Consider the following 14,944-nt stretch of genomic DNA (forward strand, 5'->3'; position numbering starts at 1 on the left):
ATCTAGACGTATTCAAAATATCACGATCACGTATAACAGTACGATAACGTCATGCAACAATAATTATTAATTGTAAAATCGACTTAATTTAATTATTTTACAACTTTATATAGTTATACAAAAATCACTCCCAAATTTGAAATTGTTTCTAAAGACCAAACACTTTTTTTAAACTTTATTTGCACATACTTGGTATTTCGTCATTGTGATTCAAATTTGTTTAGAGAAGGTAATTTAAAACATTCTTAGAAAAGTTAAAACCGTACGAAACTTCACAGTCGACAGAAAAATTGTACCGTTCTAATTTCTTCGTTCAAAAATCTAAAAATCGCACAAGGTTGGAACGGAATTAGTTGGCCACTCAAGGTCACCGAAGAGCTACCCCCACCACACCGTTTGTGTACTGCTCGCGGTGCAAAGCTATGAATCGTGTTCGATGTAATTTACACTCGGGAAATTTACCACGAGCGATCAACGGTTTTCGTTTCGACCTTGCTGAATACGAGTCACTCGGTTTTTTTCCCGCCGACTTGACCTTTCATGTTGACGAAAAATGTTCGCAGAAAGGCCGTCTTCGTGCGTTGCAAATGTACACAAATAATTTGGAACTTTTTCTTTCAGTGAGCATCGACGGTACCGAATGGTACGGTGTAAAGTTCTTCCAACTGTCGGCGCAGTGGCAAACGCACATCAAGACGTTTCCAATAGCCCTGTTGGAGTACAATTCTCAACAGCAAGCATTCAACCCAACGTAAACTTCCTTCGTTTCCGTCAAAGGCCACGTTTTTTGCCGTTTATTTGTGTTCATCGATATTGCCAATTAGGATCATCAGCTTAGCTTACGCGCAGACCCGATAACCATCAAATCCGAAACGGAGGGAAAAAAATGAGTAAGAAAAGAAACTGTCCAGCATAGAGCGAAATTTGAACACGATCAGGATTCGGTCTGTTGCTTGAAACTGGACGACAGTCGAGCTAATCGGGCAAGTAATCCGAGTGCTGCCTCTTCGTTATTATTCGTTTCTTCTGATCCCTTGTTCCAGACTATCGTTTTGTGTTTTCGTGTATACTGTATCGTGCGTGTAATCTTCTTGCGTAGAAGTTAACGCGGGTACGCGAGTAGTAAATCGTTGCTTCGCACACGATGCGAAGCAGAGGCGATTAACATATCGTATTACAATTAAAATAGACGACGACGATGATGGATTTCGTTGGTTATGGGAATGCCACTGTCCGAAGCCGCGTTGTTCGAAAGAATGTCACGCAAGATTTTATAACAAAAAACAGAATAATAAGAATAATAATAATAATAATAATTATAATTATAATAATGAGAGAGAGAGAGAGAGAAAAAAAGAAATTATTGCTCCAATCGGGTGACCCTCGATGTACATATAGGATTTTTTAAACGACAGGCATAAAACGGTTTTATAGCGGGAACTGATATGCTAAGATAGATCTTTGTCTAAATCGCAAGAGTGAGGAAAGGTTTTTTAATTAAATTATGTATTTATTTAATTAATGTAATTTTACAATCACACACGTAGCGCGCGAGCGACGTTGTCGAAAAAGTCTGTGATACAGGCAAACATTTCTCTCAGCGCACAAACCATGTTCAGAACATGACCGAATTAGCGCGAGCAGGATTGGCGATGTTCGCGCACTCGAGCGAAAGTTATCTGTTGAAGGGACAGCTTCGTTGAAACGCGAGTCTCCGAGAAGGCAAAAAAGAAAAAAAAAATAAGAAGATGTAGAAGAAGAAGAAGAAGAAGAAGAAGAAGAAGAAGAAGAAGAAGAAGAAGAAGAAGAAGAAGAAGCGTAGCTCATTAGTTATTATACTCCTTTTCTCGTTTAAGATTTCGACATATTTTTTGTATTCCATTTTATAGACATTTTAGCCCCAGGCTGCTGTAGTTTAAATACTCTATTTTCAGATTTTATTATTTAATACTTTATTCCTACCACGCGATGCTCTATTCCCCCCGACTTTCGATGGACTATACTCATTCGTGATTGTTGTTAAGCCGTTAGAAAAAGAAGCGAGAAAATAACATTCGTCGCGAAGACGTAGACAAAGATGTTGGAAACGTAAAAACGATCTTATCGTACGTTTCCAATGCGATTGCCGCGTGATACCGGGGTGAAAACGTATACACGTCGAACGCATCTCAAGAAAACGATGATTGAAAACGCACTTGACATGCGTTCCTATTTATACTTTTATTTCTTATTTTCGTCATTGAAAGATATCTACGACGCACCGCGCGTCACAGTTGGGTTAGCTTATCTGCCCCGACCCCGCCCCACGATCCCTTGAAAATCATATCATGAGAAAATGATAAACGATAGAAACTAATGTTAACGGTGTCCGTAGCTTAGAAGAAAAAAAAACAGAGTGTAAGAGCGAGAGCAAGTAAATGTTTTCGTCCAGGGAACGCGTACTATTTACGTAAGCTTAGACGGTAACGTACTTTTCGACTTCTTCCTTTTTTGATCTAGCAGTGAAGAGAAAGCAAACAAAAAAAAAGATATATATATATATATATATATATATATATATATATATATGTATTATATATCTTTATATATATATTAGAACAGTGCTTTACTGTTTTCAGCGACGTAACCGTCGCAACGACTGCCTAATGCCAAATTGAAAGAGAGCGACAAAAAGAATAAAATGGAAAAACAAAATGTCTACTCGATTTGTTCGGACGAATTCAAAGAAAAAGACTTTAGGATGGCATTCTATAACGAAGCGCGATAATAACGCCCAATCCATTGATGGCGATTGCTTTTTGCCAAAGTAAAACCAGCGGTGAAATCTTTCCTTGTACCCTACCCGAACACCCTCATACGTACAAGTGTTACACATACATACACACACACACACACACACACATACAGACATCCCGTTCTTTGCTAGTCTGCAATTAGTTCTTAACGAGTATTGAACTTCAAACGTAGTCCCACGTTTTACATTTGTAACGGCTGAGTGCAATACCCGTTTGTGTGAACTTCCGGCAAAATAATAGTTGACTTGAAACTAGCAAAAGGCAACGTTACATCGTAGGGTGCGATCGTATTAACGCTTGGAAATTTATTTCGGTGGCATCTGGTATGATTCGCGCCAAAGAGCGAGTGAAAAGCTTGGAAACAATGAACGAGGTGAAATTAGAAGAATCATTTGTATTAGAATTAAACCACATTAGATGGTTGGTAAACGTAAAATTAGAATTGCAATATCAATCAGAAAGAACTTATAATGGAATTGTGTAGTCTGAGAGAATGCAAATGCATATTCCGAAATTGATGGACAAATGAATCCTTATTATTCGCGGAAGTATGTGTATGTAAAAATTTATTTAAAGCACTGCGTCATAAATGTATTCGTTACGATTAATATACGATAAAATAAAATTTTATGTAAATTATTCGCGAAATGAAATAAAAGTAGTTGTTTAGATAAAAACAATATTCACTATGTACATATGATTGCGAAGGTTATGTATAAATTTCAAATACGCTTATTTGCTTAATAACACGATTCTTATTAATATCGTGATTACAATTTTAGGTTTGTATATATTGTTTCGGTCTGTGGTTGAATATTTGTAATGTAGACAAACCGTCCAATGTGGTTTAATATTTTGAGAGTTGTTGAATCTAGAATGTACTGGGATAAGATAGAGGGTGCTAAAATTTGGTCGAAATCAATTGGTCGTTCAAGGTCACTAGCCCCGCTACTTTTATGCCGTGTCAGTTCGACCTTTACAAGGAGAGGTCCTCGAGCTCATTTTTTAATGGGCTTTCACACAGTGATAGAGCTTAAAATATTGAAGTTAACGATATATATATATATATATAAATTATACATAGAGCGCAAATGTAACTTATATTTATCAACGCTTTGACGGCCGTGTCATTTTTCAAGCTATGATATTGTAACGCGATATAAAAATCCAATGGGTGTTCGTAAGTATACCTTCTGTAGAATCATTTGGTCAACTCGATCGAAACGAAGGTATTGAGTTAAATATATAAACGATGAGAAAAGCCTAGACCAATCGTCTGAAATCGGCTTGGCAATAAACGGTCGATAAAATGTAATTCAAGCTTTCGTAATTATTTAAAGTTTAAGCGCAGACTGTAAGATATGTATAATAAAAAAAAAAACTTGTGCGACAAGACAGAATTAAACTCTTCAGGGATACTGACGTCTACCTTTAACGTTCATATTATTCTCATTATCGTAACGTGGAAGTCATCGTTAAGATTGTAAATAAACAGTCGTGATTGAATTTCTCAATGAAACAACACGGGAAACAACGTCGCAAAATTGATAATTGTCGTTGGTCAGTATCACCGTCGATTCTTCTTTCTGTCGAACAAAATAATTCGTACCTGAAGAGATTAAACGTTGTTCCATCGAGATTTGTACTTACGCGCGAACAAGCATGCGCGTATACCAGAAAACTTTTGATCAAATTGGTCGAAACGAAGGTATTGGATTCAAAAGTACGAATTGAGAAAAAAAGGAAAAAAAACTTGGAACGATGTTCGAAGAAACTTTTATGAAATCAACCAGGCAGTCAGTGTGTTAAAAAAATGTTCGTTACACTTAAAGATCTCTCCTTTGTTATTCGAGAAGCTGACATCGCGCGTCTGTGAGTCGACAAGAGCGACGAGAAGCCAAATTGTATAGTGGGGGGGAGTGGTCTCCCGTCGGTGACCTTGAGAGGCCAATCGATTCCGCCTCGACGTAGCGAACTCGGTGAATCATCGAAAGCCAATAAAGAGCGTTCGTACAAGCGTACGTACGGCGATTTGCCTGTTTCGTCGAGCATGCTGGATCGTATTCAGCATTTGAATCTGCCATATAATGTATATATTTATATATGTATGTACACACACAACAAAAACAAACACACATACACACACACGTTCCCACAGTTTGAACGAAGCATCTGTGTTCGCGCGTTGCTTCGCGGTTTTGCACAATATTGTTGTTTCTCCGTTCACGTCAATGATAACGTCTCCCACTTGTTGGTCACACTGGGTCTTTCTCACAGTGTGTATCGAACGGTTAAATTTTCCAAAAAAAAAAAAAAAAAATAGAAACAATCGGAACCGATCCAGTGTCTCCACGGTGGAAAACGCGATCACGAGTCCGCACGATTCGCGTTCTCAGATTTGTAAACGCTGAACGTGCGAAAGGACGTACGATCACCTCGCGTGAACGTCTCGGTACCGAAACCGAGATAGATCGATGGAAAACTGGTTTCTTTTCCCACGGTAGCGTGATTAGCGTGTAAGCGATTTTACAATGTTGTAATGTTCCTTGATCTTTTGTTACGTTTCATTCGACATCGTGTTCTCACTTTTCTCGTTTTATTTTTTTCCACTCTTCCGTTCGCCTGTTAAATAAAATGCTAGCGGTGTGTGTAGCCGTCAACGTGTCTTTGTCGTCGAGTTGCGCGCACAAGCTTTGTAAGACGGCGCGAGGAAACTTTCCTTAGAAACTTAAGGGATATTAAAAGCGGCGACGCCTGTAACACGTGCTCACGGTCCTGTCGAAACGTACCTATACGTTCTTTGCGTCGTTTTTCGTATCGTTGCTTACGAAAATTCCCTATCGATCATTTCCCAGTGGCGTGTGCGCGCGCCGAGACTTAATTTAAAGATTCCCGATTCTAGTCAAAATACGAAGACCGCGTTGTAATTCGAACTAGGTTCGATCGACACGGCGACGAAACAGGTTCACGGTGACCATCGGGATCGATTGTACATTAACGGATACCCGTGTGCTATCTATATCGCGATTCGTCGCCGCTTAGAAACGCTAGATCGATTACTTTGATCGCGCGAGCGCGAGGGGAATCCCCACCGTGCGTAAGATTCCTCCGAGCATCGCGAAGACCGTCAGCACGTTTACCAGGAGGAGTATTCTAAACTAAACAAACAGAAAAAAGAAAAAAGAAAAAAAAAAACAAAAAAAATATTTGCTATTGTTCGTCGGTGTATAGTAAGTTTTAACACACGTGTGGGCAGACAAGGCTCAAGCTCAAAGCTTACAATAATTAAAAGAAGTAATTAATATATCGAACCGCGTGTTTTTTGGTACAGCGACTAAAGGATTATTAGATGGCGTTTCATTTTCACGAGTTTTTTTAGACGTCTTTATTGTACTGCTTTACAAACGGCGACGTCTAATCGTACATGTACATATTATTAAACTTGTTATCAATAATATTAGAGAGTTCAATTAAAAGGGCTGCGAAGTCGATCGTAGACGAACCAGATCAATCACCTGGAGAACGGGACTTCCGGTGCGCTACCCCACTCCTGTGACCGAAGTCTTTCTTTTTCTTTCCTTTGTTACAACCCTTCCCGCTAGAACTAGCTGCAAACTTTTACGAAATTATTCGACATTGACTCGTGAACGTACGAAAGAGGAAATATTTATTCATTTTGTTCACGAATATTGACGCAATGAATATAACGGATGGATCATTCGAATGGAAACATTTAAACACTTCCGTTGTTTATGGAAATCTGGTAGAATTGTTCAAAGGGGTAAACATAACGATAAAAGAAAAAGTGTTCTTCAACGTCATTTTCTTATTATTTTTTTTTCTTTTTTTTTTGTTAGATAGAACTATATATTTTTTCAAGTAAATCAATTTTTCTCGCCATTTTGAATATGAGAATGTTAGAAAAAGAATTCCGAAGAATGTATATGTCGCGAGGTATTTCAAATTTTTTATCGTAGCGCAGTGTTGAAAAAAATGTAATCTGATTAATGACCGAACGTTATGATTACCATGTAACCGAGTCGGTGACTAATAATTATAATTACTAAGCAACGGTCAGTCTGTGACACAAATAATTCTTAGAGAATGAAATCACCATGCGAATTACATTACGCTTCTTATTACGACTGAATCGTTAAATGAATAATCATAAAACCAATATAAAGCTAGTGAAAGCTATAATAATCATTGATCGAATGATTACAATTACAAGGCGTTGCACAAAATTACTTTTATTAATCAATTCGAAATTTCAAAGTAATCAATCATTGCGAAAATGAGCCTCTCAAAAACCTAACTGGTCAGTACCGTACAATAAAAGTAGAGAAAATGAATATTGTAAACATTGTTTTCAAATTTTAACTAAAATTGAAAAATTTAATCAACGAGTTTAGCTGCCAAGAAGTTTGTATAGTAACCATTCCTTTACACTCGTAATCGAGAAAAATCGATTTATTAAAAGAAATATTATATATATACTGTCTATAATAAAAAATATGACCTTGAAATCAAATTATGTTTGCCTATTCGAACAGTGTAACTTAATTTCGTGTTGGACGGTTGTTCAAACATCCATGAGCAACTGAAATATTCAGACGTTTTTGTTTAAAAAGCCAGCCTACATTATTGGTAAAAGTGAAACAAAACGCAGAAGATACGAAAATTGTTAAGTTAATTTTGATATGCACGTTCAACGATAACTTCATATTGTTTACGATTTGAAATACCTTGAAATATTTACACACTGTATATTTATGCTTTCTCTCGAGACGTGAAACACAATGTACGGAATATTATATATAATATATATATATTATGGACCTCGTTACCTCGCAATTAAATTGATTCACGACTAAATGACATAATTCTAAGTTTCTATATACATACACAATTCGTCTTGTATTTTACCAAGCGAGCTTTGTAAAGTGCTAATCATTCCACGTTTGCGTAACTTTTACGTTCCAACGACGTTTCTGCCACGAGGTCCTTTTGTTAATCGTCCCGGAATATAAGAATAAATTACCGGTTCGGATGACGCGGTATTTGAACGATAAAACTGTTCTATTTTCGGCCAGGAACCGACGCACGATCGAGCAAAGAAAGAGAGAAGACACTGGAAATAAATTTCTAATAAGTGAACTAGCTAGCCTTTTTTAATTCAACTCCCCTATTGTTGATATAATAAATACGAAATACCTATATGTGATACATATTATTAAACATAATATTCAGATACAGGATATCATTGTTACTAATCTATAGAATAGACGCCTTGTGTCCTGGGCGTATATGGTCGTTTTATACTATAACGGGTTATCGTTGTACAGTGTTTCCGTTCGTGCAGAATACAATATGTAAAACGGCAAAATATGTTTGCAGTTTCGTTTCGTAGAAATATATTCGTAGTGCCCGTGAGTATAATGATTTGTCCTTGAACGTTTTTCTTTCACGGTGTAATAGGATTCAAGGGGGGCGTGGAATTGTTGTTCTGAGATTTGTATTTACAGGTACAAATTAGAACTCTTGGTACCCGTGTAATACGGTTACAGTTATCCGGGTAACAAACAACGTTACGATTATCCAGATTATATGCAATTTATGTGAGATTTTATGTAATTTTATCTCGATTATAATAAGCGTTACAATTACTTTCTATTTACTTTGTGTAAAATATTTTACTAAATACATACATTTAAGATAGGATCTAGAAATAATATTCTTTGTATTTTTGCACAGAACAAATATAAGATACTCGTAACGTTTATTGTAATCGGGTAAAAATAATGCATAATTTTATGTAACTGATATATGTTCGGATAATCTTAATAATATTAACTGGGTACATCAAAAGCTCTAATACAAATACGAAGACATTGGTTCATCTCAGGACACAAGTAGATATAATTAGAAAATAGTAAGAATGTGGTAACTGTATGTTTAGAGAAGAAAGCAACAATAAGGAGAAGCTAAGATTTAAAGATAAAATGAAACTGTGTTGTTAATGTTTGTAAGCTTGAAATATAAATGTAACGCAGTTTTCAGTATTCTATTGCATTCCAGTACACCTCCATCGATGCCCTTTCAGAAAACATACTTTCTCTTTTTTTCCTGTTAAATCATCCTGTTTTAAATTTACAGTAGGGAAGATACTGTTGTAGAGCTTTTGTCGTAGAATTCACGATTCAAAATTGGCACAATCTCTCACTAGTTCAAAACGTAGCACCAACCACACCCGATACAGTCTATTCGCACAGAATATTTGCCTGATCGAGAAGAGTAATTGAGAAGTATAATACGTAATACAAAATAATCATAATCAAACATGTGTATAAATGATAACATTCTTTATATTTGCCACGTTTAAAGCTAAAAACCGATAACAAATAAGTAAAATGCGTGTACACAAAGAAACAAGAATTAACAATGATCACATATTAATCTCTTATAACGTAACGCGGTACACGTACCAATTAGTTAATGTTGCACTTTAAATCACAGGTGATATAACAAAATTGTTGTGTGTCGTTATACATAATAGACACAATAAAACTCTTAGTAAATCTTCAAACTTTTTCATTAAAATAGCGATTGAAATGCAAATATAGAAAGAAGCTTAAACATTGAGTTCTACGAGCGTTTTTTTTTTTTTTATTTTTTGTCAACTTTATGGAAAGACTGTATCGCGGTAAGTAACAGAAACATTATATAATTTCTACGTATACGATTTACCTTTTAGAGTTAGAGCAGGAAAAATACATATTTTGATTATCTTTGTAAATAGTTAAAAAGAAAAACGTACGTGCACCAATAAATATTTTTACAAAGTATTTTAATTACGACGCGACAATAAATCAGAGAAGCTTGTAAAAACAGGCACAGCGTACAATACTTCTGAGACTTTCTGTTAATAAATGAACTTCATATTTTGCGGCACTTGGGTACAGTTTATTTTTAAAGGTTTCTCTTACTCAATCTGAAACCATTTAAGGAGTCTACAAATTTATAGCGTCTCTTTTGAATCTGCCTTATACGCCTTATTGACGAATTCGATATAAAACGCTTAAGATACCGCATAACTGAAGAAACCAGCCAGTCATAAGATATCTTCACGTTTTGCATTTTAATATATATCAATAATGAGGCCTATGCTCATGGTTTATATACCAGTAAATAAATAGTAAAACAAGCATATCGTAATAATCTACACAGTAAGATCTTTTTTGAGAGCACATTGCTTTCAAGATTTTCAACAAAATATTGTAATAATATCTATTGTAGATACAGAAAAATAAAATCAATAATGTTTTCGTTGATATATAGTAACACCTATGATTTTTACTTTTATATACCTGTACATAAAGTTCGGTAAAAAGACTGACATAGCTACCACATGATAGTATAAGGTAATCACTTTAATTTTAATAATTATTAACACTAGGCACCTTAAAAGCAATGTGCTTAATTTGATATAGCACACGAACATTAAGTTGTATTGCCTTAAATGCAATTGCAAGACTCTTGCAGAAGATTTAGTCTTTATTCATAGTGCCAATGTAAAACAAGATCCACAATTATTGTTGAAAACTTACGGTTGCTTTGCTAAATAAATATAATTAGATTTTTTTGTCCCGGTTAGTTACGATTTCGATAACTCCTAGCTAGTACACTTAGATACTTCATTATGCAGATATTTTTATAGACTTTTTTCACGTTTGTCCCTTCATGCACGTGTACATGCCCATTATTCGGACTAAACTACGCGCACGCTTAGTACGTATCGCATCACAGGAAGAGTTTAACATCTGACACACGAAAGGATGATTTTTAAACAGTTCGCGTGCATGTAAGTCAAACATACGAAATTATTATTTACATTGCGTATCGGAGTGTAACGAATGAAATATCGCTTGATCCATCTAATACCAAATTTTGAAGATCGGTAGTCTTCATTGTATGTCGACTAAATTTGCATTGCGAATTTAAACATATGGTACTTAAAGCATCACATTTTACAAATAATTAAATTCTGTAGCAGCTGCGCAAATGTTACGCTTTGAATATTTACCATATACCATAATGTGGATACAGTAATATCATAGTAGTAATTTCTGTCTTTCACTGTGATATCAATTACCTACAACTCTTGTACATGATTTTATATGTATGGATGCAATGCCAATGCTCTACCACGTAAACCTCTCTGGCCTCCAACTCCTCCCTTTGGTATGACGTATCCCCCGGCATGTCTAGCTGTCCCTTCTTCTTCCAAATTGCCATTACTTTCAATTAAATCTCGTAGCGGCCAACAAGCTAAATGACGTGATTTTCCATGACGCGCTAGGACATGATATCCTTGCCTAAAAGATACATAATTTACTCTCTTTAAAATGAGAATAATCCTTTTAATAACACGGTAAGCATGTTACTTCGAATTAAAATACAAAAACAATTAAAAATATAATCTACCTGGATGAAATTAGACCCACGAGTAATGCCCAATGGGCTTTATGGCCTCTTTTTAAGCACGGAGCATGGTTGAAATCGGAATCGTATGGAATTAGCACCATTGCTCCATGAGCTAAAGCATGTGTCAAAGTGTCTGGACATTGTTGCAGATCTACTAAAATATCTGGTCTGTGGTCAGGTAAATACTCAGCTGCCAATGTGCCCATAAAATCAACACTGTATACTTCTCCGTGTTGTGTGAAACCTCTTACACGGGCTTCTGCTAGGAGTTGACTCACAGAAACTGGCTTTGTGTATTCCTGCGATGCCATAGCAAGTGCCACCAAACCGCATCTGTTAAATGATTTAGTATCATGTTCTTTCTATGTATTATTTTACTTTGAGAGTTAATTTTAAATGTTTTTAAATGTTAATATGTTTCACACTAACTGTGGTCCATCTTGCAGAATTGGTTCAACTTGACAAAAATATGTTACTTCTGCGTCCTTTAACTCATTACGAGATATCAGCTTTTCGATTTCTGCCTCTGCGGACGTAAGGGTGATTTTGGCCCACGGAGGCAGAGAATCCGCATCACTCACTTCTGTTTTTTCACACATAGGTGCTTCTGGTAAACTTGAGATAGGTGGAGGTGGTGCTGGCATTTCTCACAAATAAATGCGATATGAACAACTATTTTGTTCGATTAACAAATACCTGGTTGGACACTATAATACAGTGACAATACTTCCACAGCTATGAAATCGTGCATCTATGCTTCAATATTTTCAGTCTGAAAATTGCCATTTCTTACTAGTACTTCCTCTGTTCACCGTAAAACAGCATAGTGATTCCTACTCATCGCAAACGGCCTCTTGGAGTCCTTTGCGCAAACCCAAGCTGAAATGTTGGTGAAGACATAGCATGCAATTTGCAATATACCATTGAAGTAACAAATCATAATTAAAAATAGGTTTAAAGTAAATTAGGTACTTAAAAACCGTGAAATTTTAATCGTATATTTTAAAAAATACCAAAATGTCAGTTTCTAGTATCAACGACAAAATACCTTTTCCGTTATTAATTTATCACAAAAAAGTAAAACACATAGGAAAAAATGTAATAAGAACTATAAGAGCGCACATTGTCGCAATTACATTTTTACGATAGTCATTTAACCTTGAGAAATCTGTTATACTGAATCTGTCATCCCTTTAATAATCATGAAATGCGAAAATTTCGGACAATACCGGACAATCTCGAAAGACTGATTACTTAAAGGAATAAATGACAACGATTTCTTTTTTCTGTTCTTAAATGCTTGAATCTTGCTTACGAGATCTAACACGAGAACGTACTCGTTACTAAAATTCTAATGGCAGCACATTGCACGACCGACATTGGACGGAGTAGTTCTTGGTGATTGTATTATATACGATCAAGTGACGACTACCGATCTAATGTCATTTGATTCTCATTCGCGGAAGATTCAATTAAGATTAAACAAAGAACCGGACGGATTAGTATTTGTTTACCGTACCTAGAATTTAAGAAAATCGCAGCAGCACGATTTTGACGTTTGCACGTCCCCCCTATACACTCTGTGACTCATGCACATCCATTATGTAATTCTTCGATAGAAATAAGAATCAACACTTAAGCGCGTTGACGTGACGATATCAAGGGCCCGTATGGTTGCACGACTATTTTTTAACAAACGACAATTACTCGCTCGATACGACTGCAATTTGCTCCTCTCGGGAGCTCTCAGGCTGACATAGCGCACTGCTTCATTTGCAGGCGTCTGTCACGATATACAGTCGGATAAGAAATTTCACGTAGGTGCTGCAGCTCCGCAGATGATTCACCAGTTTAGGCAAGTGCATTGTTTGCAAGAACCCTAGCCTCGGGAAATATATTGTTTATCTCTTTCCACTTCGACCCGGACAGAAACAGGTGCGGGGATTTCGGTACGTATCGCATGAGATTGTGCACCCATGCGACCGTCATAGATAAAGTCTTTCGAACGATACTGATAACAGCACGAGAACCGATTGGCCGAGAAATATCAAGTGCACCAACCACCAACCAATTCCGAAACTCGACCTATGTGGAATTGAGGGTGGAGGCCCTCTAGTGCGAATAGTTGGATACATCGAAATGCTACAGAACAGAATGCTTCCCACAGAATGCAATTAAACGTGTTGTTTACGGTCGACCAAGATCAAAAATTATTCGCGGCAATTGAAAACTATTTTTAGCACTTGAATTTATCGATAAAGAATAATTATTGTAGACAAGTATCTTTCCTCAATCTCGTCCGGTCCTTTTGTAGCGCTGTCAACGATGCTCCTCTGAATGAAATTGGAAACAAAAATTGGAAAAAATGGAAAAAATAGAAAAATTTAAATCTAACTCCGATTTCATATATATATTTTTTCATTCTTCTACGCATTACTTATGTAAGTAATATTAAATAATGCTACATAAGTACTGTAGTAGTAAATATATTGTCCTAAACCAGAAATATTGTTTGAATGCAAAAGCACAGACGAGGTATAGAATAGACATTTCATCTTATGGGAGTCACACGAATCGAAATAATGCCCTGGTGAAAAATCAGTGATTTTGTAGCGCACCCTACGTTTTAAAGCGGTGACTCTGGGAATTATATTCAACACAACCACCGATATCGGTTATAAAACGTAGAAAGTCTCTTCCCTTACAGGGCATGAGAAATTCCCGTTATTTCTGGCATGTGCAAAATTGCTGTTTCATACAAACGCAGCAGTTATAGCTCGAGCAATCGTATTTTCTACGAACCTCTTGATATTTGAGGAGACTTAGGACAATGTTTCTCTAATTTTTCAAACTCTGATTTGAAAGTTGTTTATCAGGCTTTTAAACAAATTTTTCATACTTTAACTTCATTTTATATTCCGTTTATTAACATTTAAATATATATCCATTTGTTAACATTTATAAACATATTTATTCATTATCATTTATGTCTTAAAATTTACAAACTCATTCATTAACATTTAAACATTTATTTATTTATTGATATTTGTATCATATGTTTTTACATTCTACTTTGTTTTGATTCATTATGAAAAATTAAATTTGAATATGAAAAATTTGTTTAAAAGACCAATAAAGTTAAAAAAAATATGTAATAATAAAGTATATTTTAAAAATTTTATGTATAATGATACAGGTAGAATGAGTGAGGTAATGATACATAATTCTGTTGATCCAAAATTGGAAGTTTCAGTAATAGAATGTGACTAAGTCAGAAATAAAAATCATTGCAAATGATTGAACTTATAATACAGAGGTTTGAAATTTATTTCTTAATAATTTTGAAATAATTACATTATTCATATGCATACATAATAAATAACTTATGAAAAATACAAAGATATTTAAGTACATTGCTAGAAAATTACTACAAATATACTTAGACATATATCTAATCTCGAGAAATTGAAAGATTTAAATTTAATACATATTGTACAAGAAGTATAGAAAGCAAATGATAATATTAATATAAAATATTACTTGAATATCTGTTCATACGTGCAGTTATATATGTATTGCATATGTTTACATTTTATATCACTGTGTTTATTGATTTTAAGTTGCATTGAAACAATATAAATTTTCCTTTAAAATTTGTTATATCG

General features: G+C 35.3%; 2 protein-coding genes across 7 annotated transcripts in view; one reads left to right on the top strand and one right to left on the bottom strand.

Moving 5' to 3' along the window:
* Krt95d (phosphofurin acidic cluster sorting protein KrT95D) overlaps positions 1-2,529 on the top strand; it is a 105,495-nt gene extending 102,966 nt beyond the window's left edge. For all 4 annotated transcript variants that reach the window (XM_076309197.1, XM_076309196.1, XM_076309199.1 and 1 more), the window contains one exon: positions 622-2,529. In XM_076309197.1, coding sequence (XP_076165312.1) covers positions 622-755 — 134 coding nt within the window. In that variant the 3' untranslated portion in view covers positions 756-2,529. The remainder of the gene's footprint in view (positions 1-621) is intronic.
* A 5,419-nt stretch (positions 2,530-7,948) lies between these two features.
* On the bottom strand, positions 7,949-13,249 carry LOC143145195 (actin maturation protease). Of its 3 annotated transcripts, none has more exons than XM_076308338.1 (4): positions 12,799-13,249; positions 11,709-12,158; positions 11,280-11,612; positions 7,949-11,170 (listed from the first exon to the last, which is right to left on the bottom strand). In XM_076308338.1, exons 2-4 carry the CDS (start codon positions 11,921-11,923, stop codon positions 10,969-10,971), a joined length of 750 nt encoding a protein of 249 aa, XP_076164453.1. In that variant the 5' UTR covers positions 11,924-12,158; positions 12,799-13,249; the 3' UTR covers positions 7,949-10,968. The 3 variants fall into 3 exon arrangements, with proteins under 3 accessions (XP_076164453.1, XP_076164455.1, XP_076164454.1); XM_076308340.1 differs by lacking the exon at positions 12,799-13,249 and adding an exon at positions 12,595-12,704; XM_076308339.1 differs by lacking the exon at positions 12,799-13,249 and adding an exon at positions 12,328-12,548.
* Between the last annotated feature and the right edge of the window lie 1,695 nt (positions 13,250-14,944).

Source organism: Ptiloglossa arizonensis, chromosome 4, assembly GCF_051014685.1.
Source record: "Ptiloglossa arizonensis isolate GNS036 chromosome 4, iyPtiAriz1_principal, whole genome shotgun sequence".
Classification (NCBI taxonomy): domain Eukaryota; kingdom Metazoa; phylum Arthropoda; class Insecta; order Hymenoptera; family Colletidae; genus Ptiloglossa; species Ptiloglossa arizonensis.

What these genes read in the sequence shown, in the direction of transcription:
- LOC143145195 (XM_076308338.1), bottom strand. Translation starts at nt 11,923, where the DNA reads ATGCCAGCACCACCTCCACCTATCTCAAGTTTACCAGAAGCACCTATG. An exon ending in ATTCTGCAAGATGGACCACA is followed by an intron (nt 11,613 to 11,708) that starts GTTAGTGTGAAA and finishes ATCATTTAACAG; the next exon opens with ATGCGGTTTGGTGGCACTTG. An exon ending in GTGGGTCTAATTTCATCCAG is followed by an intron (nt 11,171 to 11,279) that starts GTAGATTATATT and finishes TGTATCTTTTAG; the next exon opens with GCAAGGATATCATGTCCTAG.